Consider the following 21842-nt stretch of genomic DNA (forward strand, 5'->3'; position numbering starts at 1 on the left):
ATTCCCGCAGCTCCTGCGCAGGCATCGCAGTTGGCGCTCAAAGTGGAAAAGGGCCTTCGCTCGGCGCCGTGATGCCATAAGGGCGCGACGGCAGGGAGGCGGGACTGGCGGAGGGGTGCGCTGTCTGTGGGCTCACGCCGCTCCCGGGCCTCCCTAGCCTGCCTGCCCCGGGGCCGCCCGTGTCCGCCCCGGCTCTGCCCGCCGGGATCGCAGGGCGGCGGCGCCGCGAACGATGCTCTGCGGGGGCGCCCCGGGCCGGCCGGGCCTCGGTGCCGCGTGCTGAGCGGGGCCGCTGCCGCCCTTCCCTTCTCTTCCTTTCCCTTCCCTTTCCTCCCTGCCGCCGCCGCCGCCGCGAGCCCTGCGCCCGCGGGACGCGCGGGGAGCGGGCGCACCGGGCAAATCCCGGAGGGCGCCTTTGTCTCCGTGTCCGCCACCGCAGAGGCGGCAGCGCTCCATCCCCGGGCCGAGACAGCCCCGGCTGCCTTCCGTGCCCGGCGTTTTTTATTTATTTATTTTTTTAAATCCTTTTTTTCCTGTATGCTCAAAGACATTGTTTATCACTACTATTATTTTCTCCACGTTTAAGTGTCGGCAATTATCAAGATGGATAAGAAATCATTTGAAACCGTGCTGGATGAAATTAGGAAGGTAAATTTTCGTTTTGCGTGTTAGTTTAATCATTTGGTGATGGACTATAGGGCAAGGAGTAATGGCTACAAATCGAAGGGAGGGGGATATTTAGCTTAGATATTAACAAGAAATTCTTTACTGTGGAAGTGGTGAGGCAGTGGAACAGGTTGCCCAGGGATGCCCCAGTCCTGGCGGTGTTCAAAGCCACGTTAGATAAGGCCTTGGACAACCTGGTCTAGTGGGAGGTGTCCCTGCTCATAGCGGGCGTGGTTGGGTCTGGATGATCTTGAGCCCTCATTGGAAATAAGCGCTTGGATTAAGTTACCGCAGCATTTTTACTTGCAAGGAAGATGAGGGAGAAAACCAAAAAGCATGTCTTTTCGGGGGGAAGGGCCGCAGTTGTTTGGCTTGTCCAGAGACAGTGTGAAGTACCCACCATTTATACGCTGGTTTAGGAGGTACAATGCACAAATAGGACGTGAGAACACTGATTTCTGAGCTGCATTCTGTTGTCCTTTTTGGAGATCATGTCTCCCACAGCTCAGGAGTGACTGTGTGCACACTTACTTTCTCTGGGATGTCAGTCCTGTATTTGGATGCGTGCTCTGAGCTGTGCTTCTTCATCTCCTGTTTAAAAACTCTCCAACCAAAATACTGCAGGTTGTGGGGAGCAGAGATACAAACCTGGGCGTCCTCGTGTCTGGCAGGGCTCTGTTTTCTCTCTGCACGGGGGACTGATTTTAAGAAGAAAGCTTGAGGTTAGTGGTTGGCACACTTCCCTGAATGCTAGTAGGAGAAAAGGAGAGACAAAATCAGAACCTTTGAGGTTAATATTTCTTGTTTTGCTTGGGAAGCAGAAACCTGTGATGATGTATTTTGTTGCAGTTAAGCAGAGGTTATTTAAGTGTCACACTAGAACAGTTTACCTGCTGAAGGTGTCTTGGTGTGACAGTGAAGGGCTTGTTTCAGATGAGATTTCCTCGTGACACAACACTGATCCATAGCATTTTTGTATTAAGTAGAATTTTTTGTTGTGTTGGTTTGTCTAGGAGAGGTAAATTTCCTTTATTTGGACTCAGGTTCTGGAGTTGAGTTTCGGTTCGGTTTCTCTTTGGCATGAGGCAGTGATGGTTGTAATTACAGTATTATTATTTTGCAACATATCAAGGTATAAAACCATATTGAAGTATAAAACTGTTCATCAGAAGCCCCAGAGGTGTCCTTCTTATCACAACTACATTTTTGCATAAGGTCACGTTCATAAGGTCTCTTTCATAAAACAGCTAAAAACATGACAGTCAAAGATATTTCAGGATGTGGACTTCCTTCCCAACTTATGAATTTGTGTGGAAAATCTGGGAACCACCAAAAAAAAAGTCAAGGAACAACTAGCACATGAATGCTTTCTCTGATGATTGATGGTGGGAGAGAGTAATGTTTCAGTTATATTACTGCAGTGCAGTCCTTCAGAATACGCTCTGTGATTGCTAAAGACTTCAGACAAAAGGGTTTAGGCATGTGATTTCAGGCACTTATGTTTCCTCTATGCTATCTGCTTGTATTTCTGTATTCCAACTCACTGTTGATCTAAGGATCAGTGCTGTGTTAATAGTTGTGCTGTTATGTTCATTGTCCATATGCTGGTTTTGTCTTTGCTGCTATGTTTTTGTTTAAGCTTCATTTCTAGTTCTGTGGTAGAACCTTCTTTATTATGTGATTTACAAGTTTGTTGTGTTGGCCAATGTTCCATTTTCAGTCCTACAGTTAGCAGGAACAATTTTTTAAATGTCTTAATGTGTAGCTTACTTTTGTTTTTCCTTGTGTGTATTTACATGTACTAGCAAAATAAACTTTGGGGGATTTGTTTGTTTGTTCCTTCCATAAATATGCATAGCAGTGCTTTCTGTTTGTACTCTTGTTATAAAGTCATTCATTTGTTGATTTAAGAAGGGAAAGTAACATTTATTTTGGTAAAAAAAAAAAGACATACCCTGCTTTTTTCCAAAACACATGAAGAGGAGGAAGGAATAGAAGAAAAAATGAGCATAAAGGCAGAAATTCTTTCTGCCCCCTGTGACTTCAGTGTGTCTGGTAGTTTGCCTCTTAATGAGGTACAGAAAGGAAGAGGGTTGTTGGGAGGAAAATAGAAGTGGATGTGTGGGTAAAGCTAAAGGTGGTTTGAGAATACATGAGATCTAGCATTAGAGGGGGGACTTGGAAACCATGGAAGAAAGGTATTTTCACTGGCTTGGGGCAGGAATTCAGCTGTTAGCTGTCTTCTTTACATCTTGTACCTGTCACAGAGGGCTGGGTACAGGGGAGGGACGACTGTGTTGCCACAAAGTCAAAAGGCCAGTACTGCATTAAACTACTGTGCTTTGTTTGTATGGTATGACTGTATGTTAAAATTTGGAACGCATAAGGATAATGATAAGACAGTATCCATCTCTGGAACAAGCTTTGTTGTGTATTTAATTCTGCCTGTATGGACTTGTTATCCAATTTCTTCATAAATTCACTGAAGTGAAATACTTTGTCAGTTAGTTTACAGGGGCCATACAATGTGCTTGCCTGAATAATCAACTGTTATCAATAATCAACTGTTAATAATCAGCAATTATCTTGTTTAACTTTAAGTTGATGTAAATCATTGGAGCAAAAAGAAGAGTGAGGATGTTCTCTCAGCACAGTTATAAGCAACAATGAAAAAGCAAAATCAAGTAAATAAAAAATGAGTATTATTTTGACAGAAGAATTAAATCACAGCTTCCTGCTCTTCACTGTTCTCAGTTACCTAGGAAGTACACTCTTACTTCAAAATGCTGCAATGTAATTGATACAAATGTCACTTTGTAGGGGCAGATTTTAGATTAATAGATTAGCAGATGGTTGTGCTAGAATTATAATTTTTGAGTCACTAATTATGCATACTTTTTTTTTTCTATATCTTTTAGGCTGTATTGACTGAGTACAAATTAAAAGCTATTGAATATGTTCATGGATACTTTTCCAGTGAACAGGTAAAGTCAACGCTCTTATGGGTTTAATGGGAGCTATTGTTTTTGTGTATTCAGTAATACGCAGTGATTGTCTTTGGTCATACTGAGGCTGATCATATTAGCTTTTCATATTTATTCAGGAGATTTAATTCCTTGTTATTATATCAGTATGACACTATTAAAAAGAGTTCCAAGTTGCTTTGTCATCAAAATCACTACATTTTCATTCTTTTTGTGTCTGGAAAGTTGTATAAATTTTTCATAATGGAATTTAGAATTATTTTGTTTGTATTGTCTAAATAGAGATAATGTATAACATGATAATATGTAGATTTTCTTTTCCCTCTTTCTTTTCCTGCTGGCTTTTTTTGGTGTGTGTTTGGGAATCTTGATAGTTGATAAGCTTTTTCAGAGATACTTGATTTCTTTTTTTTTTTTACTTATTCTGATTCCATAGTATTATTATTCATATATGCAAATATATGTCAAAAAGTAAGTGTCTTAAATATTTCCATGGAAAATCTTCATCTCATAAAATTGAATTTTTAGGTTCTTACTTAGAAATAAATAAAAGGTTAGATGCTGGTAGGCACCGACAATCAGCCATCACAGACAGATGTTTTTTAACAGTATACCAATGTGCTACAAAGGTGGAAAGGTAATATTGATGCTGTTAGCATACATTTTAATATATCTGAAAGATTAATGGAAGGCCTTACTGTTGTAGGTTGTTGAATTACTGAGATACTTCTCCTGGGCAGAACCACAGCTTAAGGCAATAAAGGCTTTACAACATGTGAGTACTTGTGACATGATCTTGTGAAATAAATTTGCTCTCTAAATGTCGTTTTAATTTTATGACACACGCTTTTCAACTGATGAGTCAATATACTCTTCAAAATCTTAAAAGTTTCTTCTTCATCTCCTTCAGTGGTACCAAGCTATGAAATGTCATACTTCTGATCGGGGTATCTTTTCTGACTAAAGTGACTTTTACCTTCCTCACAGAAGGAGATGTAACCCTTCTAATGCTTGTTAACTCTCCTGATTTCTTTGCTTTTGATGAGTGCTTTTGGGAGGTGCTTGTTCATAATTTAGCATATAGAGACTCCTTCCCAATAGGAGGGAGAGCCTATTAAAAGTTTACTGAAATATGCTATATGAAGCTGTTACTGAATTGTATTCTGAGATTAAAATACTTGTACTGTTTTATTTTATACACACTTTTTTCCTTTCTCTATCAGAAAATAGTGGCAGTTCCAGCATCAAAAATGGTTAATATTCTCAACTGCTTCACCTTCAGTAAAGATAAACTTATTGCTCTTGAAATCTTAGCTTCGTAAGTATCTCTTCTGCTGTGTTCCTTAACTTGTATTGGTTTAGCTCATGTTTGAGGATATAAAACTTTAGATCTCCTAGAAGGAAGCACTGTGCCTGGTTAAGGTAAAGCAGAAATCCATTACTGATCGGGCTGTTTAAGAGAATAATTAGAAGCAGATGTTGTAGAAGTAATCATAAGACTGAGAGAATTGGGTTTGTTCAGCCTGGAATGAGTTGGGGTGACCTAATTGCAGCCTTCTGGTACCTGAAGGGAGCCTGCAAGAGAGCTGGAGTGTAATGACAGGACAAGGGGAATGGCTTCACACTGAAAAAGAGTAGGTTCTTTCCTGTGAGGATGGTGAGGCACTAGCACAGGTTGTCTGGAGAAGTTTCCATGCCTGGAAATGTTCAAGGCCAGGCTGGATGGGGCTCTGAGCAACCTGAGTAAAAGGTGCTTCTGCTCACCTGAAGGGGCTTTGGAGCTAGATGATATTTAAGGTCCTTCCAGCCAATGATTCTATGATTGTGGAAAATTCGGTAGTTCTTGCTGCTGTGTGAGCTTCTGCCTGCTGGAAGACTGGCACTTTTGGTGGTGTTTTTACTGTGGTCTTCAAATGTTGTAGAGAACAAAGAGGGCTTTAAGCTTGTTTATCTGCTCACTGAAATCTGGAAGATTTGAGACCAGGAAATTCTGGGAATTGACCCTTTTTTGAAAAGTCCTCTAGGTATTACATATGTAGAGATGTGTTAAGTAAATGGATCTCTTAAACTGACAAATCTACTGTCTATAAAAAAATAGATATTCTAAATTTTTATTTACAGAGAAAGTTGGAATATTTCTAGTGAACAGAGCTGCTTCAAAGGATCTATTACACATATTTAAAATGGAAATCTTCTGCTTGGTTCAGGGGATTTATTTTATAAAGTATTCTTTTTTTGGTTGTTTGGGGGTTTTTTGCTTTAAGCATATCTGTCTTCCCTGTGAACGCTCTACTACCGCCTGCTTGAACTTCCTGGGGCATATAAATCCGTTGTACAAATATCCATAAAAATTTAAGACCGGGGATACAGACTGTAGGCGTTGAGCTTAAGGAAGCCATGTCGGTGCTCCTAGTCTATTTCAGACCAAACCAAAACAGAGTAGCCAAAGGAAAGTTAGTTAGTGACACACAAGACTAACATGTTACCTTCTCGTGATGAGACTGTTGCTCTTGGACTGAGCCATTGCTACACTTCAGCTGATGTGGGGCGACAGCACAATAACTTCTGAGCTGTTGAATTTCTACAGTACTAGAGCAAAGTAAAGGAGTCATGATTACAAATCCTAACCCAAATCTATGTGCTGCTTACTTCATTAATCAGGAATATTGAACAAAGCTGAAAACTCATTCATGTTTTAATACTGTTCTTTTAGGTGTTTTTTGTGGCTTCATTCAGTGTTTTGCTGATTTCATTTCTGTCTAATATCCTCCTTTGAGGAGTCCTCCTTTTTGGTGCTGTATTGTATTTCCAGTAGTTAGGATGGCATGGGTAATATTTGACTGAGAAGTGCTGGTAAAAAATTGGTCAGAATTTTGAATAAGGTGGGTAGAAGCAGGCATTGGTCTCCTTGTAGTCACATATTTTGTTCTCTGGTGTGTATAGTGTTGTTTGGGGAAGAAGAGAGAGGAGGAGTACCTTTTGGAACTATATGAAGGTTTTCAGTAGCTCTGTAGAACTTAGAGAGACTTATCAGGTATTATCTTTTTCATTCTAAATTAAATTAGATGAAAACTTGTTTTTCCACCAGACTGGCAAGAAACAGTGGCAAATTGAGTAGCTGCTGGTTTTCTGCTGTGCTAGGAATTGTGTGTTAGTAGTAATTTAAGCTTTCTAGTGAACTGTTGATGCCTTAAATCTCAAGACATCACTGTTGTGATGCAAAATTTATTCTACATACTTACTCTTGAAATAAAGTTTAGCCATCATCATCCATTATCCTGTATTGATCTTTAGTTCTAATACCATGTTTTACTTACAGGTATGAAGTCCATATTTAAGCCTAGGATTTTTACTTTAATAATAGTAATATTATGGTCTGAACTTAGTTATGGCTTTTTAAAGTGCTTTTGGGTAGTGGCTAACTGTGGGTGACTTTTCGGCATTTTCAGCTTATGCAAATGGAATGGCAGTAATTGTCTGTCACTGTCTTTACAGCAACATTGTTGATGCTCAGAATTATCGCCTGATTGAAGATCTATTCAGAATCAATATGTCAGAGAAGAAAAGATGCAGACGAATTCTCGAACAGGTAATCAAGATAAACTAATATCCTTGGCTCTGTTAGGATTGTATCCTTGTGGTCATTGTGGGATCAGGGCTTAGCATGAGAACTTCTGGGACCTGCTGGTGTAAGACAAGCTGAAACAAGCAACTGCAAAAAGGTAAGAGCATGTGCAACAAAAGGAGAAGTTTTGGTCAGGCATTAGGAGCATATGGAAAAAGGGACACAGCATTGCAACCAGTGCTGGAGGAAATCATTTGTGTTTTGTTTTAGGGAGCATAGAGTGCTTAAGCCAAAGTTCAGTGTAAGCAGAGAAGGATATTGACAGAAGTTTACATTATTTGGATTATTTGGAATAAGACTTGAGACACAGACTTCAATTGTTCCATGTAGGTTGATTCGTGCAGTCTAAATGTCATGAAGTAGTAACTAGTTTCTTTAGAGCATTGAATTTGATAGCAAATAATGTTCTTTCTTGATTATTTTGCAGGCTTCAAAAACAGGTTGCAAGGCTCCTCATGCTATGATATCATCCTGTGGCATGATTCCTGGCAATCCTTATCCCAAGGGCAAACCAAGTCGCATAAATGGAATTTTTCCAGTAAGCATAATCCTATGCTTTTGCTTTTCACAAATGAACTTTGATTTAAGATTTATTGTAGTATAACCAAACCTAAAATTCATATACATGGAGGGAAGAGTGGAATCAAAACCAAAGTGCATTTGTTGGGTTGGTTTGTTTGTTTGCTTGTTTGTTTTGCCCCGTTCCACATTTACAGGGAACTTGCATTATTTTTATTTGCTTGTTCTTTCTATGCTGCTTCAGGTAAAGATTACCTGAACAATATCATAAATAAGATATTGTTCATCTTAGGAAAACGTTGTAAACTCCAGCAGCATTTGGCAGAATCAGGAGAGGTGTCAAGAGGCTTGCTGGTAGGTTGATAAAATGACCTTAGTGTGTCTCTTGAGCATGTTAAGCATTTCCTATGAACATCTAAGGGACATCAAAATTAAATTAATGTTATCACATCCACAAGTCAAAATGCAGAATTACATCATCAACATGCACTGTTTAAAATGCCCCTCTTTACAAAAGCTCAGTGTTACAAACCAAGCTATTGGAATGTTCTTACTCATTACTTTACAAGCTTAAAACAGTTAGTTGTCTTGTTTTTTTTTTCTAACAAACATGGTTACTTTCAGAATGTTCAAGAACTCAAATGTAGTTCAGAAAAAAAATAAAATATGGCAAAATTGTACAGCAAGGTTTGGTTCTAAATTAATGCTTGGTTTAATTTTCTCTTGTTTCAGGGAACCCCTATCAAAAAGGACACAGAAGAATGCACTAATGAAGGAAAGGGAATAGCGGCCCGTATACTTGGACCATCCAAACCAGTATGTCTAAAAATTAATAAATAAATGACACTTTAAAAATCCCCAAAGCAACTACCAGCCAATTCAACAAGGCTTTGTTATAAAATGCTGTTATGTTGCAGAAGACTGTAGAGCAGCAATTTAATTGAAGCTAAATTTCTGTAACGAATATGACCTAGTATGTTTTTGTTTAACTTGAAAATGAGCTCTAGTTTTTTATCTGTAGAGGGGAAGATTTTCTGCTGGATACAATATATGTGCACTTGAAGACAGAATTTAAATTGCAGTAGCAGAAGAGAAAACCAGAAGCATTTTTGGTAATCCATCATGAGTTGCTCTCTGAGGATTTCTCACATGAGCACAGAAAATGCCTCCATCTTTGAAACTTTGAATTTGAATTACAGCAGTGCCTTAGAGGTTCTTGTTTCTTAACACAGCTGATCTGTATTTCGAAATTTTTGAGCACGTGGGACAGACTTTCAGTGAACCTGTTACTACTTTGAAGTATTGTCCAAATATTTTGTTATCACTTCTATTATGAGATGTTTCCCACAAAGGTGTATTATTTTAAAAACGTAGAAACCTTCAGAAATATTTGCTAGTTTTAAATGTGCTAAACCTCTAAAATGAGAAGTCAGTCTAAGACTGCAGAGTATGAGAACTGCGAGGCAGAAAGGCGCTCCCTTTCCCACTTGTGCTCAGTTTTCTATTAAAATCTTAAGGTATACTAGTGGTGTTTGTTTCACTCTTTTCAGAAAGAGTGAAATACTTGCAGTCACTATGGATATTATGAAAATATTTCATATCACCTATATTTGTAGAAAAGAATGCCTGTCTATAGTAGTGGAATGTTAGCTTTTTGTCTGAGAAACATTACCTAATGCTTTCACTCTTGCTTTTTCCGTTTGTTTTTTGTTTACGTAGGCTCCATCAACGTACAATCCACACAAACCAGTTCCATACCCCATCCCACCATGTCGGCCACATGCAACTATTGCACCAAGTAAGGTTTCTGTGTGTTCTAGCTTGATGCTATTGTTCATGCATTTGCCTTTTAAGCAGTGTGTCAAGTGTTGGTTTCTCTGACCAGGGTCATATCTGAAATTGGTTTCTGCTTCCTGAGCATGCTATAGGTACTGGTTTCTACCTTTTCTTTCATGACAGCAGAATTGATAAAAAGAGGAATATATTGACTTATTTTTCTAACATCCATAAGAAAAATCCACAATATTTTGTTCTGATGACTAAATATTTAATTTATGGGAGGTATTGTGCATGTTAAACAAGACAAGGGCTTTGGCTTTGTTGTAACATTTGGCCAAGGCTTGGGCTTTGACTTGACAAGTCTGACTTGTTGCTGTAGAACCCAGCTTGGGATATGATCAGCCACGGCCCTGAATTGGGTGGAGCTATGTAGGAACTTGCTGAAGGGCTGTAATCTGTTTCTCACTTGCCTTCAGGTTTACCTTCTGTCCATCATCATGAAGAGTAAACAGTTTCCTAAAAGAAAGGTAGTTTTCAGTGTCAGAAGGGAAATAGTGATTGCTTTTTCCTGCCATTGCTCTATTTTTAGCAATGGCACTATTTCTTAGTGCCTTAAGTAAGATTGAGCCTTTATTCATAAGCTCCTCTCTTTGCTGCATCAATTGTTAGACTCAAGACATTTTTGGAAGGGGGCAAGGCAATTGCCCTTTCTTTGGAAGAAAGCTTAGATACTTAAAGTAGTCAGATGCAGGTCTGGCAGGCAGCTGAAAGCCTTTTCTAATCTTGAAATTCTGTACTGCAAAACAAAGAGTGCTCTGGTTAGGGCACTTGCTTTTCACTGATGTTGGGGATTTCAGGGAGTTGATAAGAAAATGAAGTAGAACTCCTAGCAAGCATGCTGAAGGCTGAGTCATCTAATCAGCTTGATGTCTGCAAGTCTTTTTATAGCCATTTTAGAAAACTGGGCACTACCAGTGGCTAAAATAAGACTGATTGATTATTTATGCCCAGGAAATTACTTGTTCTGAAGAAACTGTGTAGGAAACTTGCAGACTAGCTCAAATTTATATTGAATAAATCCTATCCATAGTACCTTAAAGCACAAAATTTGGCCTGTGACAGGATAGAAATATTAGTACAGTTTTAGTATAGGAAGAGCTTTTGAGGTTTCAGCACCTTACTAGGCTGCAACATGTGTTTTAAAAAAGCTCTTGTGATAACAGAACTCATAACTGGTGAAATTATACATATGTGTATGTGTGTGTTTAATGAGATTGCAGATGCTGACCTGAAACTATTGAATGTGATTGTTTTCAGTCAGTGGTGATGAATTGTTTTCTGCCTCTTGAACATTTCCTTGAGGAGTGATGCAGTGATCGTTAGTTGCTTTTCTGATTTTCTGGCAAGAGTTGTTGTGCAAGAAATCTTAACATCAGGTGGAATTACTATGAAAGCATGAAATCAGAAAGGACTTCTATATGACAAATTAGTGCAATTTCAGTGTTGTTCAAGTGCTATCTTTTCCCATGAAGCCCAAGTTCTTATGCTCTTAAGCTATTAATTCAGGGCCAATGTGAAATGTGTTCCTGCAATTTAAATTCAGATGTGTTTCATCAGAACTGTGTACCACAGCAGTACAACAGTTTCAGTTGCTCCAAAAAATAACAGAGGAAAAAAGGTATCTTTAATATGTTACTTGCTGTAAGAATTTTATATTAAAATACTTTGCTAACCTGCTTGAATTTCTTAACATTTAAAGAAATATTGAAGAATAATAGATTAAGTATTTGAGAAGGATTGTTTTTTCTGAGAATTTTCTGGCTAATGTTAAAGGGTCGTGGTTACTGATCTGTGTTTGGCTCCTTTGTTTTTCCAGCTTTAATGCTGAAGAAGGAGTTGCAACAGCCTTTAAATTAAGAATAGGAAAGGAACTAGTGATGCTGCTGACTCTTCACTCCTCCCCTTTTAGTTTTTTCAGGCAAAATAGAATTGAAAGGAATTGAAACCTGACTTTTTCAGGCTCTCTTAAGAGAATTGCCCTTAGTAAAATCTGGATCACAATGCATGCCCTTCAGGCAGACGTTGGCAAAAGCCAACATCCAGTCTGGATAGTTAACTGGTCTAGCTTTTTCATGAAGGCATGTCATACAGTCTTGAAAATATTTTTTAAAAGGTGAAGATGCTTACTGGTTCATCTAGATACAGGCTGTTCTCACAACAGGGATGTGTAATGCCTTTGTTATTTTAGGTGCTTACAACAATGCTGGCTTAGTTCCAATGGCCAATGTCATAGCTCCAGGCTTACCAGCTCCTCCACCATACACTGCTAATCAAGCGGTATCAGGTAAAGCATGCATACCTTTAAAAACATTCAAGCTGTTTTTCCTGGTGCATTGCTGGGAGTGGATCATTCACTGCTGGAGTTTCATTTGCCTTTCAATAACAAGCTGCTGTTCTCTGTTTAGAAAATGAGGACCTTTCCAGCCAGGCAAAACCTTCCCAAAATCAAGGTAAATTGCAAATCCACAGGGGGATTTTTGTGTTCAGTGTATTTTTGTTACTTGTTCAGAAAATGTTAACAACTTGTTTAGTGGGATCTTCATAAGCTTCTAAGTATGCAGCCACTAAGTATGTGGCATAGATTCTCTTGAAAGTGGAGAAAATAATCGTCAAACATTTTTACTTAGAAGCATTGAAACATTAAAATGCATTCTTTTGTGTTAACTTATCAAAGTTTTTTATATTCTTCATTATATAAGTATGTGAGAAATCATGCTAAAAACTAAATCAAAATACCCTTTTGCAATGTTCATACACTTAAATACTTCAGTAAATCTTTCAAATTTTTAAAATTCTGGTCATCTGTTGGAAAACTCATTGACATTTTAATTTCATAGATCAGTTGCAATAAGAAGGTAGGCATGCAAGAGAGATTTAGAGATTTTTGAGTGTCTTATCCCAGAGTGTTAGATCTGTCTGCCTGCACTTTTGTCCTACCCTGTAAGATCCTGTTCTTTTTACCAAGACAGTTGTGCATTTTTTAATTGTTTTTGTGTGGTGCTTGTATGCTTAGTACAAAGCATAATAATAAATCCCATTAGGAACTACTTATAAAAAGGCTTTGATAACATTATTAGATTTGACAAACTGAGAATTTACTGACCATTGAGTCAGGCATATTAACAAATACTGCAAATAGATTAAATGACTGTGATAAATTTAGCTACTGTAAATATTCCTAGGGACCAAAAAAAAAAAAAAGTTGTGTTTTGTCTTACCTTCTCTGTGTCCAGGGATGGTTCTACAGAAATATTTGGAAGAATCACTTCATTCTTGTACACCCCCCTTTAAGTGTGCATGTATTTTTTACAAAGTTAGTTCATGCAGCTAAATTAATACAGTGTAAGGAATGAAATATTCTCTTAGGAAGAAAAGTTCTGTTCTGGGTTCTAGTACAGCTGTATTTCATTCGTGATTACCTTGGCTGTCAGGATTAAATAACTGTAATCTTTATGAGAGTCTTCAGCTTGGAAATAGAATAAGAAAAGAGCAGAATCCAGAGCTTGACAGTCTGAGGTTTTATTTGAAAAAAGTATGTTAAAGGAAATAGGTTTTTTTTAGATTTACTCATTTTAGAGTTTCAGCATACACAAAATTGGAGTTTGTCATATCAACTTGGGTCCAAGAATTTAAGAATAATTTTCTGGATTTGTGTGTAGAATTATATGTAGAAATCAGGCAAGAGAGACGTGTAGGCTGCTAGAGAGTTTTGAGTGGTGAGTTTGACTGGTTGAATGAGTGTCTTGCTTGCATTTGGACTGATTATTCCAAAAGTAAAATAAAGCACAAGGGTTGTTTGAGAGCAATGATTTATTAACATATTCATATTCCACAGGACACTAGAAGCAGGCATATCAAGAGTCATGACATGCCAGTGTTCATAAATACAGCTCCTTTCCATTAACCTCCACATTCACAGTGTGCCTGCGTGTTTTCTTGCAGCTTGACTGATGTCTCTAACTTACTTTGTAGGATTGACACAAGCTGGTACTTTTAGTGGCAGGTGCTTGCCTTTATTACAGACACCTGACTAAAGACTCCTAGAAATACTTGTTGCTAAAGTCAAGCGCCAATGTTAGTTTAATACTATAGTGTGATACGTGAATTTCAAAGTGTACCTTCTTAGAATCAAAATCTGAAGGAAGCACAGTGAAGAGAATGACCTGATTTTGAAGGAAAGAAAACTACCAGCACCTGAAATCAGCTTTCTTCAGTTGTTGACTAAACTTCTCTGAAATCATGATACATTGAATTAACTGGTTCTGAAGGAAATTCTGACCTTCAGTGAGAGTGGATGCAGAGGAGCCCAGGTGATCTGATGCTGATGGAATATTAGATCTGGTTTGGGTACTGCCAAATGTTAGGGACCAGAGGGAGGGTGTTTACCTGTGTCACTTAGATGTTCTTACAGAGTGTATTTGAGTTTCTAACTGTTTTGCATGAGATCATGAAGAGGTAGCAGATGTCACAGAGTGTTTTAACAAGGAGTGTTAGCCCACATGGTGTATGATTTGTGTGACGTGTTTGTGTGTACCTTTTTGGTTTGTTTTCATAGGCCCTGCTGTTCATTGTTTACACGTAGACATTGTGTGTTAGCTATTGCTCATGTATCATATTTTGAAATGCTCTATAAAATGTTTTTTTTTTTTATTTCAAGCCTTTCTGACAGTTTCAAGTATTCTTACTGGTTTTGTTTCTTTGCAGCTTTTTCTGCACAAGCGAATCAGCTCTTTACTCCTCATGGTTCTAATCCTTCAACACCTGCTGCTACTCCAGTCCCTACCCCATCACCTGTCAAGGCAATAAGCCATCCATTAGCACCTGCAACTCCACTCATCTCTGGGATGAACATGTCTACCCCTGTCCTTCCTGTTTTCCCAGGACAGGTCTCCTCTTCCATCTATACATCTCAGCCATCCACCCCAACCCCTACTGTCATCAAATCCCTTTCATTGCCTGGTGTTCCTGTCACATCTGTTCACAGTGCAACCTCTACCCCTATTCCCTCAGTTTTTTCTGGGCTGGCTTCTATCCCTGCTGCTATGCCCACTCCGCAGGGTTCCTCCACTCCATGTGCCACACCTGCACCCAGTGAAGCTTTTCCATCTGCTGCTGCACCATTTGCTGGCCTCCCTTTCTCTGCAACCTCTTCAGTTGCTTCTGCTAATAATCCTGCTCCATTGTCATCAGTCTTTGCTGGCCTCCCTTTGTCCTTGCCACCCAATGCCCAAGGGATTTCTAGTCCTGTTCCATCTACAGTTGCTAATTCTCCTGCCACCACCATTCCTGGCTCGCTTAGCTTGCCTAACCCAATTTTGTCTGTCTTAAAGGGATTTCTGACATCAAATGACACTTCATTAATCAATTCATCTGCTTTATCTTCTGCTGTGACAAGTGAGCTTGCTTCTTTATCTGCTCTTGCTAATCAAAGCTCTGATCCTCCCACTTCCTCTGTCAACAAATGTTACACTCCATCAGCCACCCCCAACACACAGCGTTCCTCCACACCTGGGCTGGCTATTTTTCCAGGTCTTCCATCCCCATCTGTAGCCAATTCTAGTTCCACTCCTCCCACATTGCCTGCACAGTCACCTTTAACCACTTCGCCATCAATTATGCCAGTCAACTGCGGCTCATCAGCCTCCCTCTTGCATGGCACAAGTCCTACTAATCCCGACCAGCAGCTCTCATCAGCCCCAGCTGCCACAAGCATCCCAGTTCTGGTCAAAACAGAACCCATGAGTCCTACCCTGTCGGCCTTCAAAGGTCCTTCTCATTCAGCCAGCCCTTCTCATGGCACTCTAGGACTGTCAGGGCTCGGGCGTGCGTACACCTCAGCAGCTTCAGTGCCCGTCAGCTTGCCAGGTTCCCTGAACCCAGTGCTGTCAGGGCTCTCCTCTTTGAGTGCTCCTCTGAACAACTCCAGTTCTCTGACTTCCATTTCCCTTGCCCCACACGGCTCCTCTGCTCCCATTGCCCCCGTGTTCAATGGACTTCCTCCTTTCACATCTCTAACCAGTAACTTTGCCTTTACTGGTAACCCAGCACTGACCCCGCCCGTCACCCTCCCGGGGTCTCTGCTGGCCACTCCGGCTACGAGCGCTGCAGCCGTGCCCGCCCCCCATGTGAGTTCCACCGCCGCCGTGCTCTCAGGACTCGCCGCCTCCGCAACAGTCTCTGCTCCACCCTTCTCGCTTAACTTGTCCAGTGCTGTCCCTTCCCTTTTTTCTGTTGCCCAGGGACCTCTGGGATCATCAAACCCATCCTTCCCTGGTTTTCCCGTCTCTAACACACCCTCTGTCACTCCTGCTCTCCCTTCTTTCCCTGGCCTCCAGGCATCTTCTGCAGTAGCAGCAGTTGCACCGTTGCCGGCAGCTGCCACAGCCCCATCTCCAGCTCCAGTCCTGCCAGGGTTTGCCTCGGCCTTTAGCTCAAACTTCAACTCTGCACTTGTGGCACAGGCTGGGTATGTTACTGTTTTTGGAGTAGGTCAGAACTATTTCTTTTCCTCTCCAGCAAAACAGTGATTTTATTTTTGGTGTGTAGACAATATTTTCACTTATAGTTACTAATTGCAGATCATTTTTAAAGTTAGTTCGCTACTAGATTTCAACTTGTCTTCAGAAGCTGATAGGGTAGTGACTAAATAGGTTGGCCTCAGTAGTCCCTGTTCTGACAATCTAATCCAGTCAGGTGCTCAGTGATTTTATTTCCCAGATGAGGATACTTGATACCCCGTAGGCTTTTACAGGAATGGATTCCACGTGGGCATCCATTAACACATACAGGCAATAGCAGACAATATCTTCGATATTTTAAGGAAGTCGTCAGCATAAATTCTTGTCTTTAAAGTTTTTTTTTGAGTGTGAACTGTCAGCACAGTTGAGGTAGAAAACATTTTGAGTCCCGTTAGGTGTGTTCCAGACAATCTTGGTTTGTGTATGTATGAATAATTTTTAGGTGGGTAAAGACTGGAATTTGGTTTAGAAATTCTGGCCTTTATGACATTTAGAAAAAGAACTGCTTTTGTAAATTATGTAGACATAAGCTTATAGAGAGGGAAACAGAATAAAATGTGGTGCAGATGTTCCTAATAATAGCCTCATTTTGACATTCTTTCAGCTTGACTTCTGGACTGCAGACTCCAGGAAATGCAGTTTTTCCTGGTCTTTTATCTCTCCCCGGTATCCCTGGCTTTCCCCAAAGTGCCGCACAATCTTCCTTACAGGAGTTGCAGCACAGTGCAGCTGCACAGTCAGCACTACTACAGGTAATGTACCTATTTGTTAGTACTGTTCTGCTTCCAGTGATCTCTTGCGCACCTACTTGCCTGTTAACTCCTTAGCATTAGTTTAAGTCAGTAAATGATTAAAACCCCTAAATTGTGTAAGAACTGATTAAAAGGATGGTGATAAAAAACAACTTGTACTAACTTTTTACTCAAGGCCAGTGTACGATGCTTCATAAATGAGATTAAAACATTATCTAAAACTCTTTGTAAAATGGGGAGAAATAAAAGATAATGCAAATTAATTTTTTTTGCTAGGTTTTTGTTAAATCTAATGAGCTGACCATACCATTGCAAAATTTGTACTCAGATCCAGTCTGACATTTGAGTAACTTACAAATTTCTATGGACTGTTTGTTGTGAGTTATGTGCCCCTGCACATGTAATCAGATTGTCTTGAAATTGTGTCTGTTGTGGTTGTGCCTTTTTCTTGATAGTTCCCACAAATAGAATTGTAATATAAGCTTGAAGTGGCTTTGGGTAATGTGTAGTTTCATCATCTCTGGTCCATGAAACAGCTTGTTTCACCCACCAACCTATGTAAGTTAACTGAAACAATCATCAGACTTTGTTTATATGTTTAGTTTGTCTTTTGTTAAAAACAGCCTCTGTACAAATTTCTAGTAAGAAATTTGACCTTGTCTACATAATACTAAAAGAGAGAGCTGAGTGTCTTGACTTAATGTTTTCTCTCTTCTGTGACACATCGGTTGTTGAAATGGAGCATGTGTCTAAGTACTGTTCAGAGTGCAGCATATTGTCAGATATATTCTGAATATCAGGGGATTGGAAGAAGCAAGTTACTTCATCTAGACCATGCCTTTGCAGCTCAGAGTCTATTTGTTCTGTAGAAATGTATGCAGATTGCATTGAGGGAATGTGATTATTCTTATTTATAAGATCTAGTCACTAAAGTTAGCACTTATTTACCTGAGCAATGAAGAGAAGGAAAGTTGAGTCACTAAAATATTACAGTTCCTGATTAAGCTGTGCCTTCCAAATCAGCTGGTGCCATTAACACTTCTTTGTTTTCCCCCTTAATCCAACTGCTTTCTTCATTCCCTGGTATTTCAGAGCAATAGTTGCACTACAGATTAACATCTTTGTATAGATGCCTTGCTCATCTCTATTCTTTGCACACTTCAGAATATAATCCATTTGTTTTAGCTTGAGCAGGACTGATATTGTGGCTGAAATTTTGCTTAATTTACATTTTTGTTTCCTTGATTTTATCAGTTCTGTTTCCTAACTTCTTATCTTCCTTAAAGGCGCATTCTGCTTCTGCTCTGGACAACTATACAGCTCAGCCTGAAGGTTTTGCTAACTATCCAGCAGCACCAGGAACACCATTTTCATTGCAGACAAGTCTGCCCCAGAGTGGATGGCAGTAAATACCAGGCATTTCTAAAGACTGCAGTGTTTGCTTGACAGAGCCTGATCCTATTCACTTTGAAGGCTGTCTCTGCGATAGTGGGAGCATGGTCTGAGCTGGGGAAAGAAAGGGAAAACATGAGGGTAAAATGTTTCCAGGAGGCTGTGTCAGATGTCAAGCTTAATGTGTGAATTGCATTCAATTTGATTCAGGGTCTGATCCTGTGAATTGCTGAGCATCCTCGACTCTCCTTTAGTTTTAAGAGTTCAATGTTTGGTGTCTTACAGGATCAGGAACATTCAAACAGGTGTTTGTGTAAATAGGGCAATTGACTGTCAAGCTCAGTAGGGAGACCAAGTATACTTAATAGTGTGAATAAGCACCTATCCTGTTATGTTTTGTATGGTATATGTGGTTAATATAGACTGAGATCTAGACTGAAACTAGACAATTAAAGCTGTAGACGACCTTTTGGCTAGAAGCACACTTCCTGTGTGTGTACAAATCAAGGTCAGTTTATGGTTTTTCAGAAGTTTTCTTCCTACGTATGAGGATCTCCTGTTAGCATCAGCAGTATGTTAAGGGGAGGGTAGGTCAGAGGTATGTGGGGGTTTTTCCTATGCTTCAAAATACTGTCATGGGCTTGCTGCTGAATTGGATACTCCTTTGTCTGAACAAGAAAGATAGGAAATAATGCTGTACTGTATTTGGTAGAAGTGGATTATGTTTTACTGGAGTATGGTTTAGCTAGCTGACAATATGTCTTTCCAAAGTACATAAAACCATTTTAACTTGCCTCTAAAATAAGGTTCCATAATATTCTCCTTGCCTCCAGCATCCCTCTGAATGAATGAAATAATTGTACTGCGGATAGGCTGCCTATCTGGCACTTTTGACTGCAGACTTATGTGAATGTTTACAGACATGGGGCAAGTTCTCCTCTCTCTTATACTCACAAACAAACTGGTTCTCTATATGCTTTTCAGCTATAAACTACAACTTGATGGTGCTTATCTTATCCTGTGAATATAAGTGGGAGCAGAATTTGGACCATGGATTTTTTTAGTATTTTTCCTTGGAAAACATACATGATTTTAAAGGCATATAGCTAAATTAACTGTTACAATGCAGCATATAGAAAAGTCTTGCTTTGTTAGTGAAATTGAGTTGTGCACTCTTCTAATAATGTTAGTATCTGTGGCAATGTGTAACACATCATTGAATATCTTCTATTTAAGGTATGCTCTTGATCATGGTCTAGAGACAATAGAGATGAATGATATTCAATTATGTGACTAAATTAAAATGTAGAGATACTACACTGTAGAAATGTTCCGCACCTAGAGTTTTACTTTTTTAAAGATTGATGATGCTGGGAGATGTTGCTAATGTATTTTCTTTCAAGATGTGAACAAACTTTTTTAGAACATTAATGGAAATTACTGTATTGGTTTTTAACATAATTTTTTAAAATAAAAAGTTTACAGACATGGCAAAAAGGCTTTGATGACTATTTGAATATTTACCTAAAATATGAATGAATAAACTTGTTTTTATTAAGATACTTCTACTGATCTTGATCTTGCTTTATGCTGTTTCTTTTTGATGCAGAATTCTGTCCAAAATGATAAAATTTACTTGCTAAGGAGTGACGTTATAAATAACCTATTTAATTTGTATGTTAAAAACTTAAAGTCTTTGACATTTTAATAATCGAACTTACATATTACATTAAATCTAAAAAAAATATTGTGTTCTTAAATTTTTTTTTATTTTGTGGAACCTGTTAAATTCTCATGATTCTCCACTCTGAATTGCTCTTAAAATTGATATCTTGACTTAAGAAATCTGTGGAAGAGGTCTCTACCATCTTTCATTTTATTCTGCTTGTCATTCTTTCCATAACTTGTTATTTGTAGATTTGCAGATGAGTTGGAGAAAATAAAGATACCTGTATCTTATCAAGAGCAAATTGCTCTTGATAAGATACAGGTATCTTCCCTGGATGTGAATGTAAACCACTTCCAAGTCAGTAAGTGTTTTGTAACCTTACTGAGGTGCTGAGTCTGACATCCTATTTTAATCCTAATTTCCCCATCAAGCAATCAAAGTTTGAACTGATTAACGTCACCTAGTAGTCAAAAGTAAATAATACTGTTTTGTCAGAAAGTAAGCACTTGTGCCTCTGTTTCTAAAAATATTTGTTGAATGGTCATGGGGTATGGGGTTCCTGTCTGAGCACTGGACAACTCAGAGATGCTGAAGAGACTCAAGCCTTGTTTCTCCAAATGAAAACAGGTGAGAAGTAGTGAAATCCACTGTGTTAAATACTCTTCTCCTGAAGCAGTGTAGTTACTGGGTGTTGTCCAGCCACTTTACCAGAGAAGAGTGTTTGATGCTCCCATCACTGTTAGACAAGTGAATAGGTTAAGAAGTGTTTAGTTGTAAAGTTCTTATGTCTGGAATGGGCTATCTGGTTCTTACCTAATCTTACTGAGCTGCATTTTGTAAAGGAACTCTCCACTGGTTAGGATTAAAATTCAATTTTTTAAATATTTCTCCTGATGTAAAATTGTTTTTTATTAATTTTTTCCTCTTCAGGAATAGAGTCTGTGTTCTGCATTGCAGCAAACTGCTGTGACCCAGCCTTGGAATTTCTGAAGGGAGTGATTTGTCCTGAGTTCCTTCATGCTTACGTGAGCACCGTTTTTAGACAGCCAAGGAAATGTCTGCTCCTGAGGCGAACCACCTTAAATTGAGCCTGTGCCAGGAAAGGGCTCTTGCTATATGACTTTAAGTCTGGACTAACTGATTTTTTTCACTGTTCAAGTTACCTATCACTGCTCTATTTTGTGTGTACTGATGGCCTGCATAGATATGGTGTGGTGAAGTGTTCTTGGAATAAAACCTTTTTTGCAACAACTAAGAACATACCGGGATTGTGTTTGCAAACAAGTTTCAATGTTTCTTTCAAGTGCTTTAATTGCAGCTGCAGTGAATAGGAGAGAAACAGAATCATTTTCGGTCCTTTTCCTCTGGTTTGCAAATGAGTGTTGGGAGTTTGGCTGGTCCTGAAGGGAAACTTGCCATGGTCTGAATGTTCTGGCTTTCTTGCAACTTGCCTGCCTTTCTGTATTGATAGAGGAGCCATACCTTTGTCTCTCTCCCATATTTACTCTAGTGGCCAAAGGGGGTCCTTCTGTCATCTCCAGACCTTCAGCTGTTGAAAGCTGATGCCATTTTAATGAGGAACAGCAGCAATATGGGAATGTTCCTACAAGCAAAAGGACAGTACTGTTAATTTGCTCTGTCCCATCCTGTCTCCTTAATTTTGACCTGGGGAAAGGGAATGCCAAGCCTGAAGCAAGTAGGCAGAACTTGGGGCCAGGAAAAGACTAAGCTGAGAAATCTATAGAGACTGGCCAAAGCCCTGTGCATGGGAACGAAAGTGTTATGGGCCTAAGAAGGTCAGAAAAAGACAAACTTAAACCTACAACTTTGTTTGCAAATCTCATGTGGGGACTGCCTGATTATTTTTTGTACTTTTGG

At 39.3% G+C, this 21842-nt stretch overlaps 1 protein-coding gene across 2 annotated transcripts; it reads left to right on the plus strand.

Annotated features, from left to right (window-relative positions):
* Window position 1: 1 nt before the first annotated feature.
* On the plus strand, window positions 2-21215 carry PROSER1 (proline and serine rich 1). 2 transcript variants are annotated; one of them, XM_030952036.1, is made up of 13 exons: window positions 2-648; window positions 3585-3650; window positions 4357-4425; window positions 4874-4968; window positions 7146-7239; window positions 7703-7813; window positions 8527-8610; window positions 9514-9592; window positions 11822-11917; window positions 12039-12083; window positions 14338-16099; window positions 16756-16903; window positions 20895-21215. In XM_030952036.1, the coding sequence occupies exons 1-13, from the start codon at window positions 604-606 to the stop codon at window positions 20898-20900; spliced, it is 2700 nt and encodes an 899-aa protein (XP_030807896.1). In that variant the 5' UTR covers window positions 2-603; the 3' UTR covers window positions 20901-21215. The 2 variants fall into 2 exon arrangements, with proteins under 2 accessions (XP_030807896.1, XP_030807887.1); XM_030952027.1 differs by lacking the exon at window positions 20895-21215 and adding an exon at window positions 18190-19792.
* Window positions 21216-21842: the final 627 nt, after the last annotated feature.

This window comes from Camarhynchus parvulus, chromosome 1 (assembly GCF_901933205.1).
Source record: "Camarhynchus parvulus chromosome 1, STF_HiC, whole genome shotgun sequence".
NCBI lineage: Eukaryota > Metazoa > Chordata > Aves > Passeriformes > Thraupidae > Camarhynchus > Camarhynchus parvulus.